The 21,354-nt window shown below is 36.4% G+C and overlaps 1 protein-coding gene, 2 long non-coding RNA genes and 1 other non-coding gene across 16 annotated transcripts in view; 2 read left to right on the top strand and 2 right to left on the bottom strand.

Annotated features, from left to right (window-relative positions):
* The window catches only part of LOC109096117 (leucine-rich repeat and calponin homology domain-containing protein 1-like), a 40,839-nt gene extending 36,141 nt beyond the window's left edge, over positions 1–4,698 (bottom strand). For 3 of the 11 annotated variants that reach the window (XM_042763713.1, XM_042763715.1, XM_042763721.1), the window contains exon 1: positions 4,267–4,696. In XM_042763713.1, the coding sequence (XP_042619647.1) occupies positions 4,267–4,495 (229 nt within the window). In that variant the 5' untranslated portion in view covers positions 4,496–4,696. Of the gene's footprint in view, positions 1–4,266 lie in introns of all 11 variants that reach the window. The other 8 variants (XM_042763718.1, XM_042763722.1, XM_042763719.1 and 5 more) reach the window with 5 other exon arrangements.
* LOC122146125 lies at positions 4,440–6,055 on the top strand. The gene is made up of 2 exons (XR_006160816.1): positions 4,440–4,578; positions 5,771–6,055. It is a non-coding gene; the product is annotated as an uncharacterized LOC122146125 (long non-coding RNA).
* Positions 6,056–7,299: 1,244 nt separating this feature from the next.
* LOC109072081 lies at positions 7,300–11,299 on the top strand. Of its 3 annotated transcripts, none has more exons than XR_006160814.1 (7): positions 7,300–7,408; positions 7,794–7,848; positions 7,929–8,062; positions 8,356–8,417; positions 8,586–8,674; positions 10,005–10,095; positions 10,300–11,299. It is a non-coding gene; the product is annotated as an uncharacterized LOC109072081 (long non-coding RNA). The 3 variants fall into 3 exon arrangements; XR_006160815.1 differs by having other exon boundaries at positions 8,249–8,417; positions 10,310–11,299; XR_002014635.2 differs by having other exon boundaries at positions 8,249–8,417.
* trnal-caa lies at positions 11,083–11,192 on the bottom strand. The gene is made up of 2 exons: positions 11,155–11,192; positions 11,083–11,128 (listed from the first exon to the last, which is right to left on the bottom strand). It is a non-coding gene; the product is annotated as a tRNA-Leu (tRNA).
* Positions 11,300–21,354: the final 10,055 nt, after the last annotated feature.

Genomic DNA, 21,354 nt, shown 5'->3' with positions numbered 1-21,354 from the left:
GAGAGGATTTAATTTTCAAAAACTGAAATTCAGGCCCTGATTAAATGTCTAAAAATCTTGATTGGATCATCACTATAAATAATTCTACATGATAAAAAGAAGGCTTTGAAAAGATCGGTATCGGTGATCGGATTGGAAGATACTGCTTTCTGTGATCGGCAATCGGTGATCGGCCTTAAAAATCCTGATCGGAGCACCCCTAAACGTAATATTAACTTAACATAGTAATATACATTTAGAAATTAACATTAACTAAGATTAATAAAAGCTGTCTTTTCTCATTGTTAGTTCATTAGGGAAAAATGAAAAATTCTGTCTTCGTTTACTCTTGTGTTCAGAAGAAAATTCATACAGGTTTGGAACAACATGACGGTCCCCCCATATCGGATATTTTGTATGACAACATTGCTTGTTTTATATATAACCTTTTATTGACAGAAACTAATTATGTTAATTCATTCTCATTCTGTATGTTTTTCAATAAAAATAAAACAAGTGAGGGGAAAAAAGAAATAAGATTTTAGTTTTTGGAGAATACCCTTTGTAACAAATTACTATAGATTCTTACATGTAATTATGTTAATGTAACATTAATATAAACAGCAAAAGAAAAAAAGACCCTTTCTGGCAAATGCATTTCTCATTTCTTCCTTGTCTTGTTTTCAGGTTCTATCAATGAATTCCTGGGCTTTGTAACGGGTGGAAGGTTGTTGCCATGGTGCATTAGCAAACACTGAACGGTGTTGATGTGATGCATCTTTAATGCATAATGTTTATCCAAAGTAGTGTTGCCCAGAGATAAGACGCACTCCTACACATACCTAATATTTGGCGGGTGAAGTATTTGTGTCTACGTGTGTGGGTGTTATCCCATAATTCTTTTAACTACGCATTAAACACCCCTGCATCCACCCACCCAAGCACTGAAAGTACCATAGAGAAAGAAAGTTGGACATTCGATTCTTTGCCAGAATGCCAAAAGACTATTTCTTAACACTCTATGATCCTATTAGCAGTTGTCGCACTGAAATTAAACCCTGACCGTCCACAAAAACAAAACCAGGCTCAGAGAGCTTATCATAGAGAGGATCTGTGCTTGCGTGCCCATATTTATGAAAATGCTATCATGTGGAAGAGGGTTTGTGTTGTGAGCAGTGTGTGTGTAGTACAAATTGTGTTTTTATGTGTGTGCTAATTTAAAAACTGGAAACCAAAATGTGTACATTGTGTAACAAGGTTTGTGTGCATGGTGTGTGAGCTCATGTGCAACGTGCTTGTGTGGGTTGACAGCAGACAGAAGTAGGAGGTGAGAAAGAGAGGATATTTCATCATAACATTATCATCTCTCATCTATGGGAGAGTTGAGCACAGGTCAAAAGTAATAAATGCGAGTGTAAGCATGTGAAGAGGTGTGTGTGGATCACACATGCCGCATGGCTCTAAAAACCAACAAAAACAGACCAAACTTCATTACGTTGTGAGCAGGCCTGTGCTGCAGTTCAGACATTGTGTGAATCAGAGGTAAAAAGCAGTATAAATACTGTTCAGTTTCTGGGGGTAAGCAGATAAACATCACAATTTCATTTTTGGGTGAACTATTCTTTTAAGAATAGTGTAAATGAGCATGCACAATTAAACATACTACCACAAACTACTGTGTAATTAAAACAGCTATTAAACTTTGTGCTTTCACTTCCAGTTGTGTTGGAATTTTATAGAATCTCCTCCTGAAATAATGACTCAAATCAAAAACACCCTAGTTTCCTGGTACAGTTTTGCTATATATATATATATATATATATATATATATATATATATATATATATATATATATATATATATATATATGACATTTCTGCTAATTTTGACTTTTTTTTATAATATACAGTGTTGATGTATATGATGATCACATCCTGAAGCAACAAAAACAGGGCATTTCTACCCAAAGGACAGAGAGCTCAAGGCCATAAAAAATACACTACACATTGGGTTTATTAGCATTGAAAAATACCTAACACCAGCTGTGAAACTCGGTTACACTCTGTTCCTGTGAAAATGGTAGAGAGTGCAACAAAGACAGTGTGTTTGTGAGGACAACATGTCCCAGCTTGAAATATCTTGAGTCGGTAGAAAAGAAAAAAAACACTGACAACTTCTGAGGAATTCAAGGCTACTGTGGGGAGAAATATGAGCTGAAATCCACTGTGGAACAGGCACAGAACACCTGAACGAGTCATAACCAACTCCTACTGAAGTCTCAAGTCTTCTTAGGGCCCTTTGAATTACATCTAAAATAACCATAAGGTCAACAATGCAGAGATGAGTACATATATCTTGTGGTAACTATATTCATGGTAAGGATGACTTCATCTGTGTCAGCTGTGACACCATGAGCAGCTAAAATTGTCACTCTTTAGTCACTAAATAACACTTACATTCCAAATATTAAAATGAACTGTATGTGCAATTTTTTTTGCATTAAAGTACTTCAGAAGTAGTACTTTGCCATTTCCATGGTCTGCCCTTTCCTGTTTCCTATTTTAGCTGCTCTCCTGCCTCTGAGCTGAGGGGAGTGCGGAGGAAATCACGGGGAACGGAAGCAGATCTTCCACTCACTGAATATTCCAAACTGTCATCTTGGCTTTTCCCGCAGCTGTTCATTATGACGACTACTGGACCAAATCTTTTCAGTGAGTGAATCATTCTTGTTCATTACCATCCATTGACTCTTTAACAGTTGATTTTGAAACATGTGGACTAAAAGTCCACCAAAAAGTCACCAAAGAAAAGTCTGTCATTTTCACAGGAGGGTCCAGTTAAGACCTATTGATTAAAAATTTAGATCAAAAATGTAAAAAACAAAACAATAACAACATATTTATGGATGTATTGGTCACAATAAAAGCTATGATATGCAGACTGTGTGGATTTATTTCAAGTCTAACTTTCTGGAGTCTACTGTCTGCGCGCTGAGTGTTTTAATAAAGGGCAGTTCACATAATGCGTTTTTAGGTTCAAAAACACACAAAGCAGGCAGTAGAATGGGGGGGGGGTTAAAAAAAAAACTTTTTTAAAACAGACGCTGGATGATCCAAGGACTCGAGACACGGGCTTTAAACACGTCCATCATAAAGGATTCGGTGCTTTGATCAAATTGGTTAAGTGAACAATTCAGTGACTCATTCACCACACACTGATGTACAGAAACACTCCCCAGATAACACAGGCACGTCTGCAAGATGTCTGTTAAAGATCTCTTCATCTGGAAAGCATCTGCTGTGTGCAAACATCTGATAGACGTCTGTAAGATGTCAGTTTTACATCAATTCTAAATCATAAACATCTTAAAGACATTTTCTAAACGTATGTTTGACATCTGATATAGGAAACGTCCTATAAACGTATTGCAGATGAGCAAACACTCTAAAAAATATGTCTTGCAGATGTCTTATAGACAGTTCTGTGATGTATGTTTGCTATCAGGATCACTGGTGAATGTACAGAATAAAAAAATATATACTGAATTAATCATTTTGCTTAAGAGATTCAAAAGATTCGACTCTGAGATCCCTACCACTACTGACGTCACACGCCTTGCAGAAATGCATGTCTCAAGTTGTCATTACCATTACAAGCAGTGCACATAAAAGCAGGAAATCTTTCTATTCAGGGTTTAATTGCAGATCACATGATCATCAGCCTTCAGAGTTCTGGTTTCAAAACATAACCCACAGCTGCATTCATTTTCATTTCATAGGCATTGGTGTGTTATTGATCTCCAAAGATGGAAATGAAATCCCCTGTCAAAAGTGTAAGGGGATTTCCGTAGTACTCATTATGTGGACAAGCTTCTCACATAGGAAGTCTTATATGGACAGTCCCGCGCCGACAATAACAGTATCCACTAAAGTTACTTTCGTCCCATGCATCCTCAAAGCCCCGTGCTGGTTGTTTATAATGCTTCTAGAGACAACTGAAGTAGCCCACATCTCTTTATCCCGGGACACTGTCCCGTCTACTGTAACATTCATGGACATGCTGACGCAGACGTTTCATCTGCTTTCTGTTGAGTTAAAGGGTCAACAGTGAAAGTTTTAAAAAGCCCAAAACATCTTTAAGTGGTTAAAATGCGACAAAACACATTTTGAGCAGCAGTGCCGTTTGAAACTCTTCTAAACGCAATCCGACCGAGCAGGCGCGCGCACGCACACACACACACACACAACGTGCTAAACATAAATACAGCATCACTTCACTTTAACGTACCTGCTTCAACCGTATCCGTTAGGTCGTAATTAGATGCTGTCCGAGGGAATTCTTTCAGTTTTCTTGTGCTGAGGTTCAGAAATCCGGAGCTCGCCGCATCCTCCAGAGCTCTCTCCAAGCCCCGGTTGAGAGGCAGGTTCGTGCTGGAGCCCAGTCCGCTCAGGTTCGCCTGTAATGCGGCAGAAGGCAGCTGGGAATGAGGACGGGGCTCCGGTCCCAGCGTCGCCATGTTCGCCCCGTCGGGAAAAAAAAGCTCGTCGAAAGGCTCTGCGATCGGTATATCCCAAAGAAAATATGCTTGTCTCAACAGCGGTGGGTGAATTTCCTCCTAGTGCGCTGTCTGACTGCCCATAACGCGCCTGCGTCTGCGCATATTGTTTATGAAACTGAGCTCGTGCCAATAACGTGTCTCGTGGCCTTTACCGTGGCGCCATCTGCTGTAAGATCACAGCAAAAGCAAACTGATAGTGATATGCAGAATGTTGTTAGGGAAGTTTACTGAATGGATGACCTTATCAAATATTAAACTCTCACCCTCCGGGAATTCATGGTTGTTATACGAAATGGCATTATGCACACAGTAAATGCATGCTTTCCATTTATTCTCTCTTTTTTCTAAATATAACTAGTAGCCTAGTAATTATAAAAAATAAGTATGTTTAAAAGTAAATAGACAGTAACATGAGAGTAAATAGTAAGATATTACATAATAAAATATAATTTTATTATACAGCACACACTAGAGTTTTAATTTATAAGCCTATGTGTGCTGTGCTACAATAAAATAAGTTAATTGTGCATATTAATCTTTCTTTTTTGATAGCTTCAGATTCCAAAACTAAATTTTAGTCATAAACTTTACTCGTAAAATTAAATGAATTAATATTTACATGAATTGGACAGATTTGAGGAGGCCAGTGGCATTCTGAAAGTGTTTGTACCATTCTGAACATTTTGAAAGTGTTTGTTAAAAATAATAATTGATTATGATCACTGTTTAAAATATATGTCTGACTTTGTGTGATTACAGTAAGTGTGTGTAATGACTTTAATAACTTTTAGATTAGTCATCTAAGCAAGCCAGTTAGACACTGGTCTGCTTCTACAATCATACATTGGCTAATATTTGAGGAAGTGAGACTGCTGGAGACTTATCAAATCATATCATAAACGAAAGCTACAACTTTTCTTCTAGTTTCTCGAATGAAATATGGTGAGTTTTACTGGTTTTATCTCTTTGCTAGATCAAAAATCACATAATCAAACACATGTCTAAGGAGTCTTTACCCTCAGCTGTCTGTCAGGGTGAAACAAGGTTACAGTTCACAACCTACTGTACATATTGTTGCAGTTGTGAATCTTAAAGGGATAGTTCACCTCAAAAATGTACTCATCCTTGTGTTGTTCCAAACCTGTATGATTTTTTTTTTCTTCTAAGGAAAACAGAAGAAGAAAGACTGAAAAATTAGTTTGTTTGGTTTTTTTTTTTTTTCTCTCCATACAGTGAAAGTCAAATGGGTTCAATGTTGTTTTGGACGTACATAAGAATGGGATTCAGGCCTGTTTGAGCCTGATGAAGAGTACCCCGGAGCAGCCCTGTCATATCCCACAAGAGAAAGAGACACAAAGAGACAGAGAAACAGTCTATCTCTCCAACTGTGAAATCTAACTATTCAAGTCCACATAGACTGGCAGAGTTCAGTTGCTCAAAAAAAGAGAGAAACATTGATCACTGTGGTTCACTCAAGGGCTCTTCAGGACAGACACAGTTCCCCACAGATAATCATGGTACAGGAATTTCACCTGTCTCTCAGGACACTCACAGCCACTCTTTTGTTTCTGGACGGTTACATGAGGGTTTTTAGTCAAAGGCTAAAAGAAGAGCCTGCTCTGACATCCCACCGGCAACTGTTCAGAGGAGCTCAGACCAAGCTAAGGAACATGTGTCATTGTGTTATATATATATTAGGTATTTCAAAAGTTTTGTAATGATTTATTTCATCCAAAATAAAAGTTTTGTTTACATAATATATGTATGTGTACAGGGTATATTTATTATGTATATATAAATACACACACATAAATTATATATTTAGAAAATATTTTACATGTATATACATTTATGTATTTTAGAAAATATTTGTTTATATATTAAAATATTTATTTAATATATAAACATAACATATTTCTTCTTAAATATATTATTGGATTTGTGTTTTTTTATGAATTCTTAATAAATGTATGTGTTTTTATTTATATATATTATGTAAACAAAACTTTTATTTTGGATGTGATTAATCGTGATTAATCATTTGACAGCCCTAATATATATATATATATTATATATAGCCTATGTATAAATATTTGCTGAATTTACTTTAAAATATAGTGCATTGCTTTTACTAGCCACGTTTTAAGCATTTTCACATGGAATTTCTAGCTATATTAATAGCTAGAAACCTTAGCCAGCAATGTCTAAATATTTGAGATTCCCTGTCAAAGTCATTCTTAAAATTTTATTACTGATGTCGACTAACAAACTGAACTTTTTTTAACCCTAAAAGTCTATGTTTACATACTGTGTCCGTGGATTCAAATCTTTTAAATTATTATATCAAAGGGATCCATTATGCTTGTTCACTTTTTGAATTTTGTCAGTGTGAAGTGTGTATGTTTGGGCATAAAAAAGATCTACAAAGTTACAAATCTCAAAGTCCACTCCAAAAGGAGATATTGTTCATGTACTTTTTATTACAGTGAATTAATCTTAAATTAAAATCACTTAAAAGAAATGGCAACTTCAAGTTGTATTGGTAACAAAATATGTAAAGTTGTATAAATTACTGTTTATCAACACCCTCCAGAGGATCCCTTTTTGTTGACAATTTGGAAAATCCAGCTTCTGTTTTAGATGTCTCATATTATAATTTCGGCAAAGTAAAGTGTGCACTTTTTGTTGTTTATGTGCAGGAAAAAGCTCATTTTGTGGTTGTTGTTGTTGTGGTGGTGGTGATGGTGGATGTTGTGTGGTTTGTTTTGTTTTAGGAGTTTTTAAAAAACACTCATCCTCATCGAGACAGATGCGAAACACAAAATACCTCAAAAACACACTCAATCTATTCCTCTGACAGCGGGTTTGAGGGTAAGATCGGATTGTGTTGCAACAAAGTCCTGTGTCATCCGCATGTGATGTGGTCCTGCCAAAGATCTCTTTAAAACTAACAGGTCATCATTAATAAGTATTTACTCCTGCAGTTTTTGGCAAGCGTTTTGCTGAAATCCACTTTAGTACAGTAATAGGTATTTTACAATAATTGTAAACACACTGTTGTTTATAGTTAATCAATATTTGATCATTTAGTAGATATTCTCTAATTTCCATTGTCATCCATCGCTACACTGTGACTTGTATTACTCTCAATTGATTCATATAAACACAACTAGACTTTGGTATTAATATAACTGTAATACTGTTGCATTTTTAGTCTTATTGTATTTGTTTCTCTTTCTCTTTGTATCCCTTTTAGATGACAGCACCCCCAAACTATCTTCAAGCAGATACTCCCTGGCTTCTTTTCAGAGGTATGCAGTGAATTCTGCATATTCAAAGTCATGTCATTGTGTTTTAGGCTAATTTCCAGATAGGGTTGTTTTATTTGCAGTTGTCTCCAGAGCTCCAGAATGCAGTGCTCGGCTGAAAATTTAGCCCACCATTTGGTGTCAGAGTTCAGGAAGCAGTGGTTCTCCTCTAAGCTACTGCAAAACCCCGACGACCTCAACTCTGCTCTTGCAGGAAGTAAGAATGGTTATGTATAAACACACATTCATGCAATGAGCACACGCAGGTGCAGCCACAAAAACAGACACACATCTCCTTTTATCTGTGACACACTGTACACACATTAAACATTTATAACGGCATTCATTTTTACGATGTTTATTTTATCACTTCTAATAACACACACTTCTGTCTTTTCCCCAGGTCTCTGTCCCTGTTATGGGAGAGAACAGGATCAGTCTAACTGAAGAGATTGTGCAGAAGACCAGAATGATGTTTTTAAATTTATTGTGTGTAATCATTTGCTTTAGGATCTACAGGAGCAACTAATATCCATCAAAAAGCTTCTGAGCACATGCAGACTATCAACTGGGTGATTAACTAGCCCTCTTGTTTCTCACCATTTTCAGTACAGAGCAATCATAATGAACATTCATGGCAGTATCATAGCCTTAAAACAATCAGTGTATGATGTTTCTTTAAGAAATTTGGGTATGGTGTTGGTAGGTTTTTCTTTTTTGACTCTTGTTTCTCTAACCAGAGTACTCGGTGAGTCTGACCAGCTTCCTGCTCATCTGATGCCAGAACTACACCTCTTCTCAATGGATGACCTCATCAGGGTAAAAAAGGGTCAGTTCTGTACAACACTGAGGAAAAAATATATGCGGTTTTAAAATGAACAACGTAAACCATTAGACAGCTGCACTTACTGTTATGTACTATTATATTATTATTCAGTGTCAATGCCCACAAATAATTGCAATAAATAATAAATGTATACTTACAGTGGGTATAAAAAATAATCACCCCCCCCCCCCCAAAAAAAAAAACAAAAAACAAAAAACAAATAATCACATTTATTGCTTTGCAGACTGAAATGAAGATGGACACAGTTTTTGATTTATTCAGCTGTATTTACTCAGTGCAACTTATAACATCAAAGTGAAAGACATAATACCAACATGTCAAAAAATAAATAAATAAATAAAAATAAAAAATAATTTGATGGTGACTGCAGTCTTCATGTCATTCCACAAGTTTTCAATGGGGTTTAAGTCTATGCTCTGACTAGGCCATGCAAGGACATTCACATTTTTCTCCTTTGACCACTGACCAGACATATCGTTTGATATATGATGACGACAGACATTGTTTGGTGCTGAGGCCAATTAATTCAATGTTAGTCTCATCTGCCTCAGAATCTTTAAGGTGTGTTTTGGCAAAGCTCAGTCGTAACTGCATGTGTCCTTTCTTGAGGAGTGGCTTTTTTCTTGCAGTCCCCCTATACAAGCCACATCTGTGGAGAATTTGTGATATTGTTGTCACATGCACACAATGCTCTTTGTCATACATTCCTGCATCTGCTTCAGAGTAGCTGTCGGACTCTTGGTAGCCTCTCTGACCAGTTTCCTTCTGTCTCTTTCATTCAGTTTGGAGCGATGTCCTGATCCAGGAAGGGTCTGTGTTGTACCAAATACCTTCCACTTATTACTAATAGACTTGACTGTGTTTCTAAGCATTGTTAAAGCCTTTTAAATTGTTTTGTATTCATCTCCTGACTTGTGCCTCTCCACAACTTTATCCCGGAGATCTTTTGACAGTGTCTTGCCTCTCATAGTTGATTGTTTGCTTCAGTAGCACTACCAAGGACTGAAATGCTCCAGGAAATCTCTTTTCTTGCTGGGCTAATCAGAATGACCACAGCAGATCACAACTGAAAGTCAAATAGCTTTGTGTGCTGTTGAGAAAGTTTACAAGTCATTTTTAGGAGGGGGTGATCCTTTTCCAGCTTAATGTTTATTTTTTATTTTATTTTTTTCTGACATGTTGGTGCGCTATCTTTCACTTGGATGTTATAAGTTGCACTGAGCAAATACAGCTGGATAAAACAAAAACTCTATACCCGTTGTAAAAAAATGTTTGAGTGTGTTCAACATTCCCTGTATCTGCTGTGCTTTAGCTGTGTCAGGCCAAAGGCTTTATCTGTGAGTTCTGTCACAGGGAGGAAGTGCTTTTCCCTTTTCAGAGAGACATCTGCACCTGCTGCCAAGGTCAGACATCAACATACTGCAAGTATTTCCTACATACTCTGTTAATAATTATACTCAAAGGCTTGAGACATTTAAAAGCAATGTTTTTGTCCACCTTGGGTTATAGTGCTTAATCATTTAGTAGTAAGATGAGAACTCAATGAGAGTAAGCTGATATAAGGCCATTCCTGTATTTCATAAAATGACAGTTGACTTGTACTTCAGATTTTTTTAGACTGCAGAGCCTGTTTCCACATCTACTTCTGTGATGAATCATGTCCCAAATGTGCCAGACTGGAGAAACGAAAGAAACTCCAGCAAGACATCAATTTATGAAATCTCCTACATGTCCTTCACTGCATTTTAAAGTGGCGTAAAGAGGTCTTGAACTGTTCTTAGTTTACTGACATGCTTTATGTGCTGTAATTTTGTAAAGCATAGATGAATGTAGTTTTGATATTGTTCGATGTTGTACATTGTATTTCCATTAAGTAACAAGCATTACAATGTGTGAACACAGAGACCTGCCAAACTCTATTATGTTCGTATTTTGAACACATGATTAATTCATGATAGTTTAGTCACATTTCATTCTGCAGTTGGTTGCAAAATATGGGGATTGTTCTTGTGGACGTTTAGAAAATAGTCTTTCCCTTATTGATTGAAAGTCATGAACATTCTCCACCACAGGATCTTTTTAATAGCATTCTCTGGTCGAACTGACGTTTTATATTATTTAATATTAAATAAATGAATTTGTTTTATTTAATATTGTATTTATTGTTATTTAATAATTATATTTGTTTTAGGATTCAAAACTTGTTTAAGATTTAAAGTTTGAGTCAAGGGTAAAACAATAAAATACGGGCATTTAAATAATAATAATAAAAAAAGTTATTTTTTTATATAATTTAAATTTGTTGAAATAGAACCTCTTGAACATAGGAATGCTCAAAAAGAATGAAAAATCTTAATGTTTAAAGGATTATTGGATCGACATAAAAGAGCTGTCAGAAGTGGGATTCGAACCCACGCCTCCATTCGGAGACCAGAAAGCCCGCTTCACAGGAAGGTTTGAACCTTGAGTCTGGCGCCTTAGACCGCTCGGCCATCCTGACATACGTAACCCGCTGAACTGAAGCCTTTCTGTCCATTTCCCCTTAATCTGTCATGACGGTTTCTCAAATTAAGACTGCTGCTTCGTTAAAATATGCATGTATAAACCTAGGTCAGAGCAGCATTGCCTATTTGAAATGTTTTAGCTGTTAAGAAACGAACAAAATACTGTATTTTTTTTTTTTTTTACAGTCTATGCGAGAAAACAGCAAATACACACAACTCTTCTGTGCGCGTGCATGGGGCGGGCATTGTCTCATTACGCTAGCTAGCACCACTTTCACAAGCGGTCACTAAACAAACACAGGTAACAAACTAAACCTTTTAATTCATCTTAACAATAACTTCTAAACACTAGTGATGGCGAGACGAAGCCTCATGAAGCATTGAAGCTTTTCAGCCAAGTGATTCACAAAAGGGTTCATTTCTCGAGGCTTCATTTGCTCACACTACCACCTGCTGGCCAAAAAGTGCTACAGATGACCTGATGCGATCTGTGATACAGTCATGGCCAAAAGTTTTGGCAGTGACATAAATTTTGTTTTGCAAAGTTTGCTGCTTAAGCTGTTGAGGTGTTCGTTCACATTGTTTCTAGATTATTGTGTAGAGTGATCAGATGCAATTTAAATAATTGCTAAAAGCTTAATTGTAGAAAAAAATAAGCCATGAAAAATCACATATATATCCCCCCCCCCCCAATATTCTGTCAATCATCGTGTATTAAATACCAGAGGTTTTTTTTTTTTTTTCTTTGTGTCTTGCAGAATGGAAGTTATTCCAAAGCCATGGAACAAATAATTTCTTCAGGCTCAGAAAAGAATGAGAAACCAGCTTCACTCAATCAGTCCCACTATGCTCACAGTACTAGACCTGTGGCAAGTGTCTTCAAGTAAGTGTCAGATGATCATGAAGACACTGTGGCACTGGACAATTTTAGAACGTTGAATGTGTTGAACTGCATTGTAGCAATAAAGGCCCTTGTGGAAAGGAAACTTTGGCATCACACAGAAACTGGTTATTCATATGTTGCAGTGTCATCAAGAGTTCAATATCAAGGGAGTCACTGACAAATTTCCAAAACATTTTGTTAGTAACTTGTTAGTAAAAGAGCTTTTGTCACAGTAACGATATACTTTAAAAGTGCAAACTGAATGAATTATTTTCAGACACTTTATTGCATTCAATTATTAAAATGTAATGGTTTAAAATGTAATTTAAAGTAAAACATTTAATTTGACATTATTACAAAGTTTACTTTACATTATGAAAGTGCACTCTCTGTAAGTATACTTAATTGTCCTTTATCTCATTAGTATTTTATTATCTGCAAGTATTTTTTTTATTTTTATTAATTAATTAATTAATTTATTTATATACTTAAGCACACTTCTTTATCACAAGGGGCCTTTCCCGTAATGTCTATATTGTCTTGTTCACTTCTGCAGGAAGTTGCACCTTACTTTTTGGTGCTGAATCAAAATACTATCAAATTTAAACCTGATTTCAAAGACTTTGAAGTCACCCTGCTAAATGTGTATGACTTGATGCTAAAATCCTTAAGTCTGATCCTTCGAATAGAGACGAAGCTATACTCAGAATGGGTAAACATATGTTTTTTTTTTTTAAATTATTATTTTATGTTACATCTTGCTTGTGCTGTGTGGTTTGGTAGCTATATTAATATTCTAGGAAACATTTCATGAGGAATCAAATTTTCCTTGATCTTTTGAGATAAAAGAGCTCAGTGTACTTGAAAACATACTACATGTTCAGAATTCAAAACGTCTTCCCAAGTGAAAACAGACCATTTATTGAAAGTGAGGCACAAAGAATTTTCATTCTGAAACAGAACTTGGTTAACTTTGTTTACATCTATATATTTTTCTAGCAAGTTATCAATGTTTTGTGCACAAAAGAAGTCTACATTATAAGTGGTCTTCAGGGAGAAAGAGAGAAAAAAAGTGTGATATCTTTATTTAACACTGTACAAAGATTACCTCTAGTTAGGCTGCATAAGCTAAATATTATCAGCTGCTATAACCAAACACAGCTGTCATTCCTTTACTCTGATTATTGTCATTTCTGTCATGTATTTACACATTTATACTGGCCCAGAATCACACCGTATTCTGAGGCCCATCATCTTGCCAGAGATCCTGGAGGCCCAGCAGGAGAAGATTAGGGTGACCAAATGTACCATTTTCCCAGGACATGATCCAGCCAAAACCTGGATATTTTAGGCAACATAGAAATCCTGGCCAGGACGTGTCCTGGGAAAATGGCACGTTTGGTCACCCTAGAGAAGATCAGATGTGTAATACGCGCAGAAAGTTTTGAAACTTTGAAGCATGTCCGTCTCTATGATACGTATGCTCCCCTGGTGTCCCAGCAAGCTGAGGAGGATGTTACCCAGTTCCTGCAGGAGCAGCACTCCTTCCAGGAGCTGATGATGGAGGTGACTCGCTACCAGCAGATGGCTGATGAGATCTAATACTATACCTTTAAGGTTTATGGTTATTTAATAATTTGTACCATTTCACATTCTAGCAGCCTTATGACCAAAATCTTAATTTATTGTTTTTGTTTTAGGTGTTGCGTTTGGGCATGTTTGAAGTGCATTCCCATGATCTGGTCCGTGCCCTTGTAAAGCTAGCAGAGGGTCTCCTGCAGAAAGCTGTCACTCACATGTTACAGGGTCATCAATAGTTCAGTAACAAGTGAGGCACTGACAAATTTCCAAAACATGTTGTTTTATTTATTAAAGAACACGCAATGAGCTGAAATCTGCTGTGTTTCTGGGGAGTTATGAGAGTGCAGATTCTATACCAGGCTGCTCATTTATTATGGAGATGATTTGTTTCGGCAGGTGCTTTGTAACCCCGGTCTCCATGAGTGCCATTAGGAGGCCATGTCTGCAGTTGTCGGCTTTCCCCTCAACCCCTTAGAGCAGGATGTCTGTGTGGGCCAGTTTCTTCCACTGCGTCTGGAAGCTCACCTCTTTGCCTTTGAAACCATCAGTGAAGGGGCCAGTAAGGAGCGCAAGGCTAGTGAATGGGCAGGGATGGCGTTCAACCTCCTGCCCTATCATGAAACTGGTACCTCCATTCTGTCCTCGTTGGATGAGATCAAAATGCTGCTGGATGACCATATTGTCAAGACCCAGACCAGGAGGGGCTCACCATTCATCAAGCCATTTCAGGCTGAGATACAGTGAGAGATGAGTGTTTGTGCTTTTGCACATTTTGCAGTCAGTATGAACGATTCTAACTTATGTAACAAGTAAGTATGAGCTGCAGATCATTTCACTTAAATTTATAGATTAAATTACTGTATAGAACACCGCTAAAATTGCCTGTGAATTTTTTTTAGGTATAAAAAGTTTGCATCTTATTTTCAGCCAAATCTACTGTGATTTAATTTGTCAGAGGAAATTTTACTGGGCACAGTAAAACCTTACTGGGGCTTATACCTCATTAAAAAGAATGTATGCTCATGCTTCTTCTAAATTTGCATGTGAAACAAGCAATTTTTTTTCCCCCAACAATCAGGCTGAAAGAAACGGTGACATTAGCATTTACATCAGTATCGCATGATTACAAAATCGTACATGCACTAATTTGACCATGAACTGTGTAGGTTTAATAGCTACAGTGGCTTAAAATTGATCACATATTTTTTAATCCTGATTTTGCAGCACCAAAATGGAAAAAATACTATAAGAGTGAGCCCAAATTATTACAGAAAATTGTTGTTTTTAGCTATTTGTCTAGATTGTATTCACTGTGTGTCTGTATGCATGTACTGTAGTTCAGGGACTGGGAGGGTAAGCTGCTTTTGCTGCAGGACATTATGGATGAGTGGTTAAAGGTTCAGGGCACCTGGCTCTACCTTGAGCTCATCTTCAGTTCCCCAGACATCATGGCCCAGATGCCTGAAGAGGGACGTCGCTTTACTGCTGTGGATAAAACCTGGAGGGACAATATGAAACAAGTCAGCTTGGTGAGTCAGAAAGCCCTATGCAGCAAAATATCGACACAAATTTTGGTTTGTTTATTTCTAGAACGAGAATAACTCTTTGAAGAAGTTTCTGACATATCATTTGTGTGAAACTATAGTGTGTTCATGACAAATGAGATGACTATCAGACACACACACAACACAGCCACGCATCTAGAGACTCTTCAGCAAGTAATTGGCAACCCCAGTCTCAGTGCTCTGAGAGACATCAATATCTGTTGTCCTCCTCTTAAAGGAAAAAAAGTTGCCTGGCTCTACCTTCAAATAGGAATTATGGATTTTGTCTGGAGAGACTCAAATGTAAGAGTGTGCAGAAAACAAGGTCTTCGAGCAGAACGAGGCATGCTGCCTCCCTCCACAAGGTTTGAGATAATGTATACCCGTAGTTTAAAAAAAAACGCAGCACTTTTTATGGGAGTTAAAAGGCACATCACAGACTCTTTAGAGACTATTTTCTGACCGTTGACAAACATTCTCTGAAATGGAAAATTACTATAGTCATATATTTAGTTTTACATGTATGTAAAGGGATTATGTCGCTAAGCATGTTGTTAAAAAACAGCTTTGTGCTTAATCAAGCTGTAATCAGATAATACTACTGACTGTGATATCAGAATGCCCACTAGGTGTCTCTCTTCATCTATGGCACCCATAAAGCTGTTGAACACCTCCAGATTTTATTTACTCTTTTCTAATGTGTTTCGAACTTTCCCCATTTGACAGAAACATAGATAAATATTCTGTAATTGGTTTACAAATTCTGGGTTTCTTTAAGGATGTTTTTTTTTTTTTTTTTTTTTTTTTTTTGGAATAATTCCTACACCACTCCATGGGTTTTCACATTATGAACTGTAAATGGCTCTTCTTGGAGAAGCAAAGACTTATTATTTCAGCTGGAAGGCAGGTGTTTTTGCCTATTGCTGCTTTACAGGAAAGCTGGTTTCATGAACAGCAGTACATAAAGAAAGGCATATTTATAATATCAGTGGGGTGTTTGAGGGAAACATCAGTGTAGTACATGCAGATCTGAGCACAGTTTTTATTTTGCTGAAGGCACATATGAAGCTGTTCTGAATTCCGAGGGATAATGCTACTGTAAATGAAAGGGAATGCATTCATGAAGAAAACACGATCAGTAACTGTGAATATCTGGCTCTGTTGAGCAGCCCACCTGCATGTTTCTGCACCCTGTGAAAGGAAGCGGATGATTCTCAGCATCCCTTCATTCAAACACATTCCGGCAGCACTCACCCTCTCACTCTAATGTACTTCAGTGTGATGGAGAGGGAGGGAGAATAATTAAAAGAGTAATTGGCATAAAACATCCCCTCTCTCTTTCATTAGAGTCATCCAGTGGTGTCTTTTCATGTTTTAAAAGGGTTATTTTGTGTAGGCTTTGGTTATTAACAACCCCTCATTACTTCCTCTCATTCCCTGTCAAGAAACTCAGGCCTTTTTGTGATCCAAAAGTAATCGTTAAACTTCAATCTCTCTGTGAACGTGACATCTAGTCACCGTAGGTAATAGAAAATCAATAGCAATCCGAAAAGGGGAAAAAGCAATTATTATCTCTTTACAGGTGAGCAGCATCTGTGAGGGGTGGAAAGGGAGGGGGCAGGGTATCCAACTGTTTCCTCGCTCTCTAATGAAGGCCTTCATACAACCTTTGGAGAAACGTTTGAAAATCAGACAGCAAAAGATGGGATGAGTTTTCCAAGAGGTAGACACCTTTAATAAATTAACTCTTTTGTGAAAGCAGGAAAATATGGCTATGAATATCATCTTTTCATCACTGGATTCTTCTGAACAGTTAAAAGGTGTCTGATGGTGTTTCATTGCTCATGATTTTCAGGCTTTTTAAGTTTCTCAACTGCAGCTGAACTTGAAAACATCACACATTGTTCAGATGCTTCCTTTAGAGATCAGTCTAATATGTCCTGTTATGGTCAGAAATGCACTTTAATGATCTACTAAATTATCAGTGGTGCTTGATATAGAAGATATTTTACATACATACGGTAAGGGATTTAAACAAACCCCATAAGTATTAAACTTCAGGGTGAAACTTGCACTGGCTGACATGGATAATACTATGGGGAATATTGAGGAGAAGTGTTGAAAATGTTTAAATCCTATAGACTTACTGTACATTGAACCCAAACCCAAAAGAACCCAAACCATATCGAAGGACCAGAATATTGTAGAGACTTGATGGTGGCCTAAAAGTTTAGTTACCCCATATTATTCATTTGAATTTTATAACACATAGCTAAATGGCTTTTAAACTGTGTCTAAAAAAAAATTATTTGTTATATTTATTCTGTGCATTACATGTGTTTCTCTCTTAGGACAAGTATGTCCTGGCAGTCGTGGCCATTGAAAAGATGTTAGAAAAGATGAAAAGCAGTAATGAGTCGCTGGAACTTGTTATGAAGGGGCTTACTGAATACCTGGAGAAGACGAGACTCTATTTCCTCGCTTCTTCTTCCTGTCCTGTGACAAGATGCTGGAGATACTCTCAGAGACTAAGGATCCAACCAGGTACAGGGGAGCTATGGAAAGAACTCAGTAGACAGTCTGATGGATCGGCTGGTATTTGATCAAATATTTCCAAATTTTACTAATAGCTTTGTCAGTGGGTAATGGATTTATTATTGTTGTGTAAGTAAATTTTTCTTTTCATTTTAGTAATATTGTGGCATCTTGTGCTTTCACTGAGTCGTTAAATCCACCAATTTTCAAAAGTTTGGATTTTAATGAAAGAAGTCTCTAACCAGTCTGTTACCAAGGCTGCTTTTATTTATACAGTAAAAACAATAAAATTGTGAAATAATAATACAGTTTAAAATAACTGTTTTCTATTTCAATATAGTTTTCAGCAGCCATTATTCAAGTCTTCAGTGTCACATGATCCTTTATAAATAATTCTAATATGCTGTTTTGATGATCAAGAAACATTTCTTTTTATTATCAATGTTATTTATTTATTTATTTTTTTTTTTTTTGAAACGGTAATTATTTTTTAAGGGTTATTTAATGTCTAGATAGTTTAAAAGATTAATTGATCTAAAATAGAAGTATTTCTTTCTTTCTTTCAAAAAAAAAATAAAAATAAAATACTGACCCTTATTACTGAACTTTTGAACGGTACTGTATACAATATATTGACATTATAACTTTCATCTGTGAACATGCTTTTGAATATAAGTAAAAGCACTGACCATTGAAAAGCCCATATTGGTCAGCTACTAGTGATCATTCTGTTGGATCCATATCCACTGGTGCAGTTACAAATGTTCCTGAAGCTAATGTTCCTGTTCCTGAATCCTGAAGTGTCAGGATTTCTGTGGTTTTGCACTTTTAGTGTGCTGTGAGTTACAGTAATCTCACACTTTCTACATATCCTCAAAGGAAAAGAGGCTTAAAGGAGACATTTCTTGAAACAATATGATTCATAGGTTTGAGGAATATTGTTTGTCAGCAGTTAAGGGGATCTGATTTTGAAGTTTGCTGTCTTCAATATTCTTGCTGTTTAGGATCGCTTTGTTGATCAATTGTTTTATAACAAGGCCAGACTGTTTAACTGAATGTCGGAAAGAACTACATAATTCTGTGCTATATCAATTATTCAAAAAACCTTAAGATGATGCAAGTTTGGGTCAATTTTTGATATGGGGTGCTGCTGTTTTCTTTTTCTGAATTTTCATGAAGAATAACAGGGAGTGAAACTGTATTGCTGCAGTTCATCAACTGAAATATAGTTTGAACATGGTCTTTTTTTTATCATATTCTATCTGTGAAACAAATGACTAGTAAGTAGTATTTATTGGATATCAGTATCTTCAAACTGCTACAAAGTCCCAAGATTTCTGAGGGTTTAGCATATACAAGAATTTTCACCTTGATGTAGAATGTAGGCTGGATGTAATTTACTGTTACATGAAATAAGAAGCACAGCATTCACTCTGCAGAGCTTTAATCTCAAGCCTGTGATATTTATGAATATATCTTATGTTTTCACATAGCCTACTTTGGCATGTCTCCCAGGGCACATGCAACTGATGTTATACCGCCTACCAAACCACTGCTGCCTACATGAACATTTAGTATGTGAGGCCTCAAAAAGAACAGGGAAGGACAAATGAAAAGCAATTTAGCTTCACCTCTGCCTCAGAAAACCCAATTTGAACCCCTTAAAATCCTGTATTTACTGAGGGAATTTAATTATAGTGCTTTTTATTCTTCCTGTGACACTCTGGTCTAGTTTTTCTGCTGTGGCTCCCCTGTGCAGGCCCTTAACGTCTAAGCAAATCTTGTTATAATTCACCCCAGATATTTGTTTAATGATGAATGATGATGCCTCAAATGCAAGTTCAAACTGAACTACTATAGGGCTTTTGGTTTCATAAACTAGGAAGGTTTGTCTTGGCTGGCCTTGCTTTTCTGCTCTATTACCAGTTCTGACCACTTCTCTCTTGCTTTCTTTCTCTTTATCTTGCTTTCCCTGTGTCATTCTCATTCATCTTTTGTGTCTCTCACATTTCTATTACATCTGAGAGGAAATTCTAGCTCTACAGAAATGAAAAATCCAAACTGCAGCAGATGTTTTGCAGAAGTCTGTGTCACAAAGGTTACTAAACATCTAAGTGTTCCTGAAATGTATCATGGTGTAATTGGTTTTGCATGTCACCTCAAATGAAAAATCAAATTTGCGTTGGAAATGGGCAACAGTTCACGGCTTTACAGTATGTTCCAGGGGGCAGTCCCAGAAGCATTAGTGCTATATATATATATATATATATGTATGTATATATATATATATATATATATATATATATATATATATATATATATATATATATATATATATATATATATATATATATATATATATATAAATCCAGATTTTTTTATTTTTATTTAAAAAAACATGCATAATGAATGCTAATGTATCTACATCCTTCTTTTCACAAACTTACATTTTTTCCTTCACACCTCAGAATTACTTAATTAGATGTCAAATTAAAAACATAAATATCTCAACTTTATTTACGTTAAACATTATGGAACTCTAAGGAGTAAAATTTAAATTTGGGATCATGATTACAACCAAAAAAGTTAGTGTGCATTTCAATATCAGTCTTCATATTCATTCTTAGAAAGGTCAAATATTGCAAACTGCTCCTTGACTCCTGGCTGTCAGGTGATTGGAGAGGCATTTGAAGCATATCTCAGAGACCTAAGGATCAGTTGGGTCAGGGCCTGGCCGGGTCAGACAGTGCTCTGTGTGTCTCAGGTTTACTGGACAAAGGACATTCATGAAGCCATTGCAAAGGGACCAAAGGTATGTTATACATAGCAATGTAATCGTTTATTGCCCAGCTCTCCAGAATACTTGATTCTTATTGGTGATTCATGGCATTCTACTAAATATTTGTGCATAGTGACCTGCTGAACTAGATTGTTGTCCACATAGCTGTGCAATTTTCATGTCTTCTTTTCTGATGGGTTCATTTACAATAATGGCTGTCTTACTATGCATTATCACTACAATTTTATTTTATTTTTTTCTTTTTATTTGTGTTCTGAATCATGCTCTTCAGGCCTATCTCAAGCAGAACAATGCTCAGATAGATGACATTGTGACTCTGGTGCGAGGCTGTCCAAACAGAACTGAGTAACACTTGGAGCGCATGTGGTGCTTGACGTACACGCCCGGGACGTGTTGGCATCTTTGGTACATCACTGATCATGTGACACTGATGACTGGAGGAATGACTGCTGCAAATTCAGCTTTGCCATTACAGGAATAAATTACATTTTAAAGTATTTTTTATTGTAATAATTCTTCACAATATTACTGTTTCACTTGCCTTGGTGAATAAGAGCATTCTTTCAAAAACATTTAAAAATCTTACAGACCCCAAACTTTTAAATAGTAGTGTATGCTATTTTGGTCACACTTTATTTTAAGGACCAATTCTTGCTATTAACAAACCATTAACTATGACTTTTGCTTCAATAAACTCCTAATTTGCTGCTTATTAATAGTTAGAAAGGTAGTTGTTAAGTTTAGGTATTGGGTAGGATTAAGGATGTAGAATATGGTCATGCAGAGATGCAGAATATGTGCTTTATAAGTACTAA

The sequence above is a fragment of the Cyprinus carpio genome, chromosome A9, assembly GCF_018340385.1.
Source record: "Cyprinus carpio isolate SPL01 chromosome A9, ASM1834038v1, whole genome shotgun sequence".
Lineage (NCBI taxonomy): Eukaryota > Metazoa > Chordata > Actinopteri > Cypriniformes > Cyprinidae > Cyprinus > Cyprinus carpio.
The sequence above is the reverse complement of the archived record's forward strand: the minus strand, read 5'-3'. Positions and strand labels throughout refer to the sequence as shown.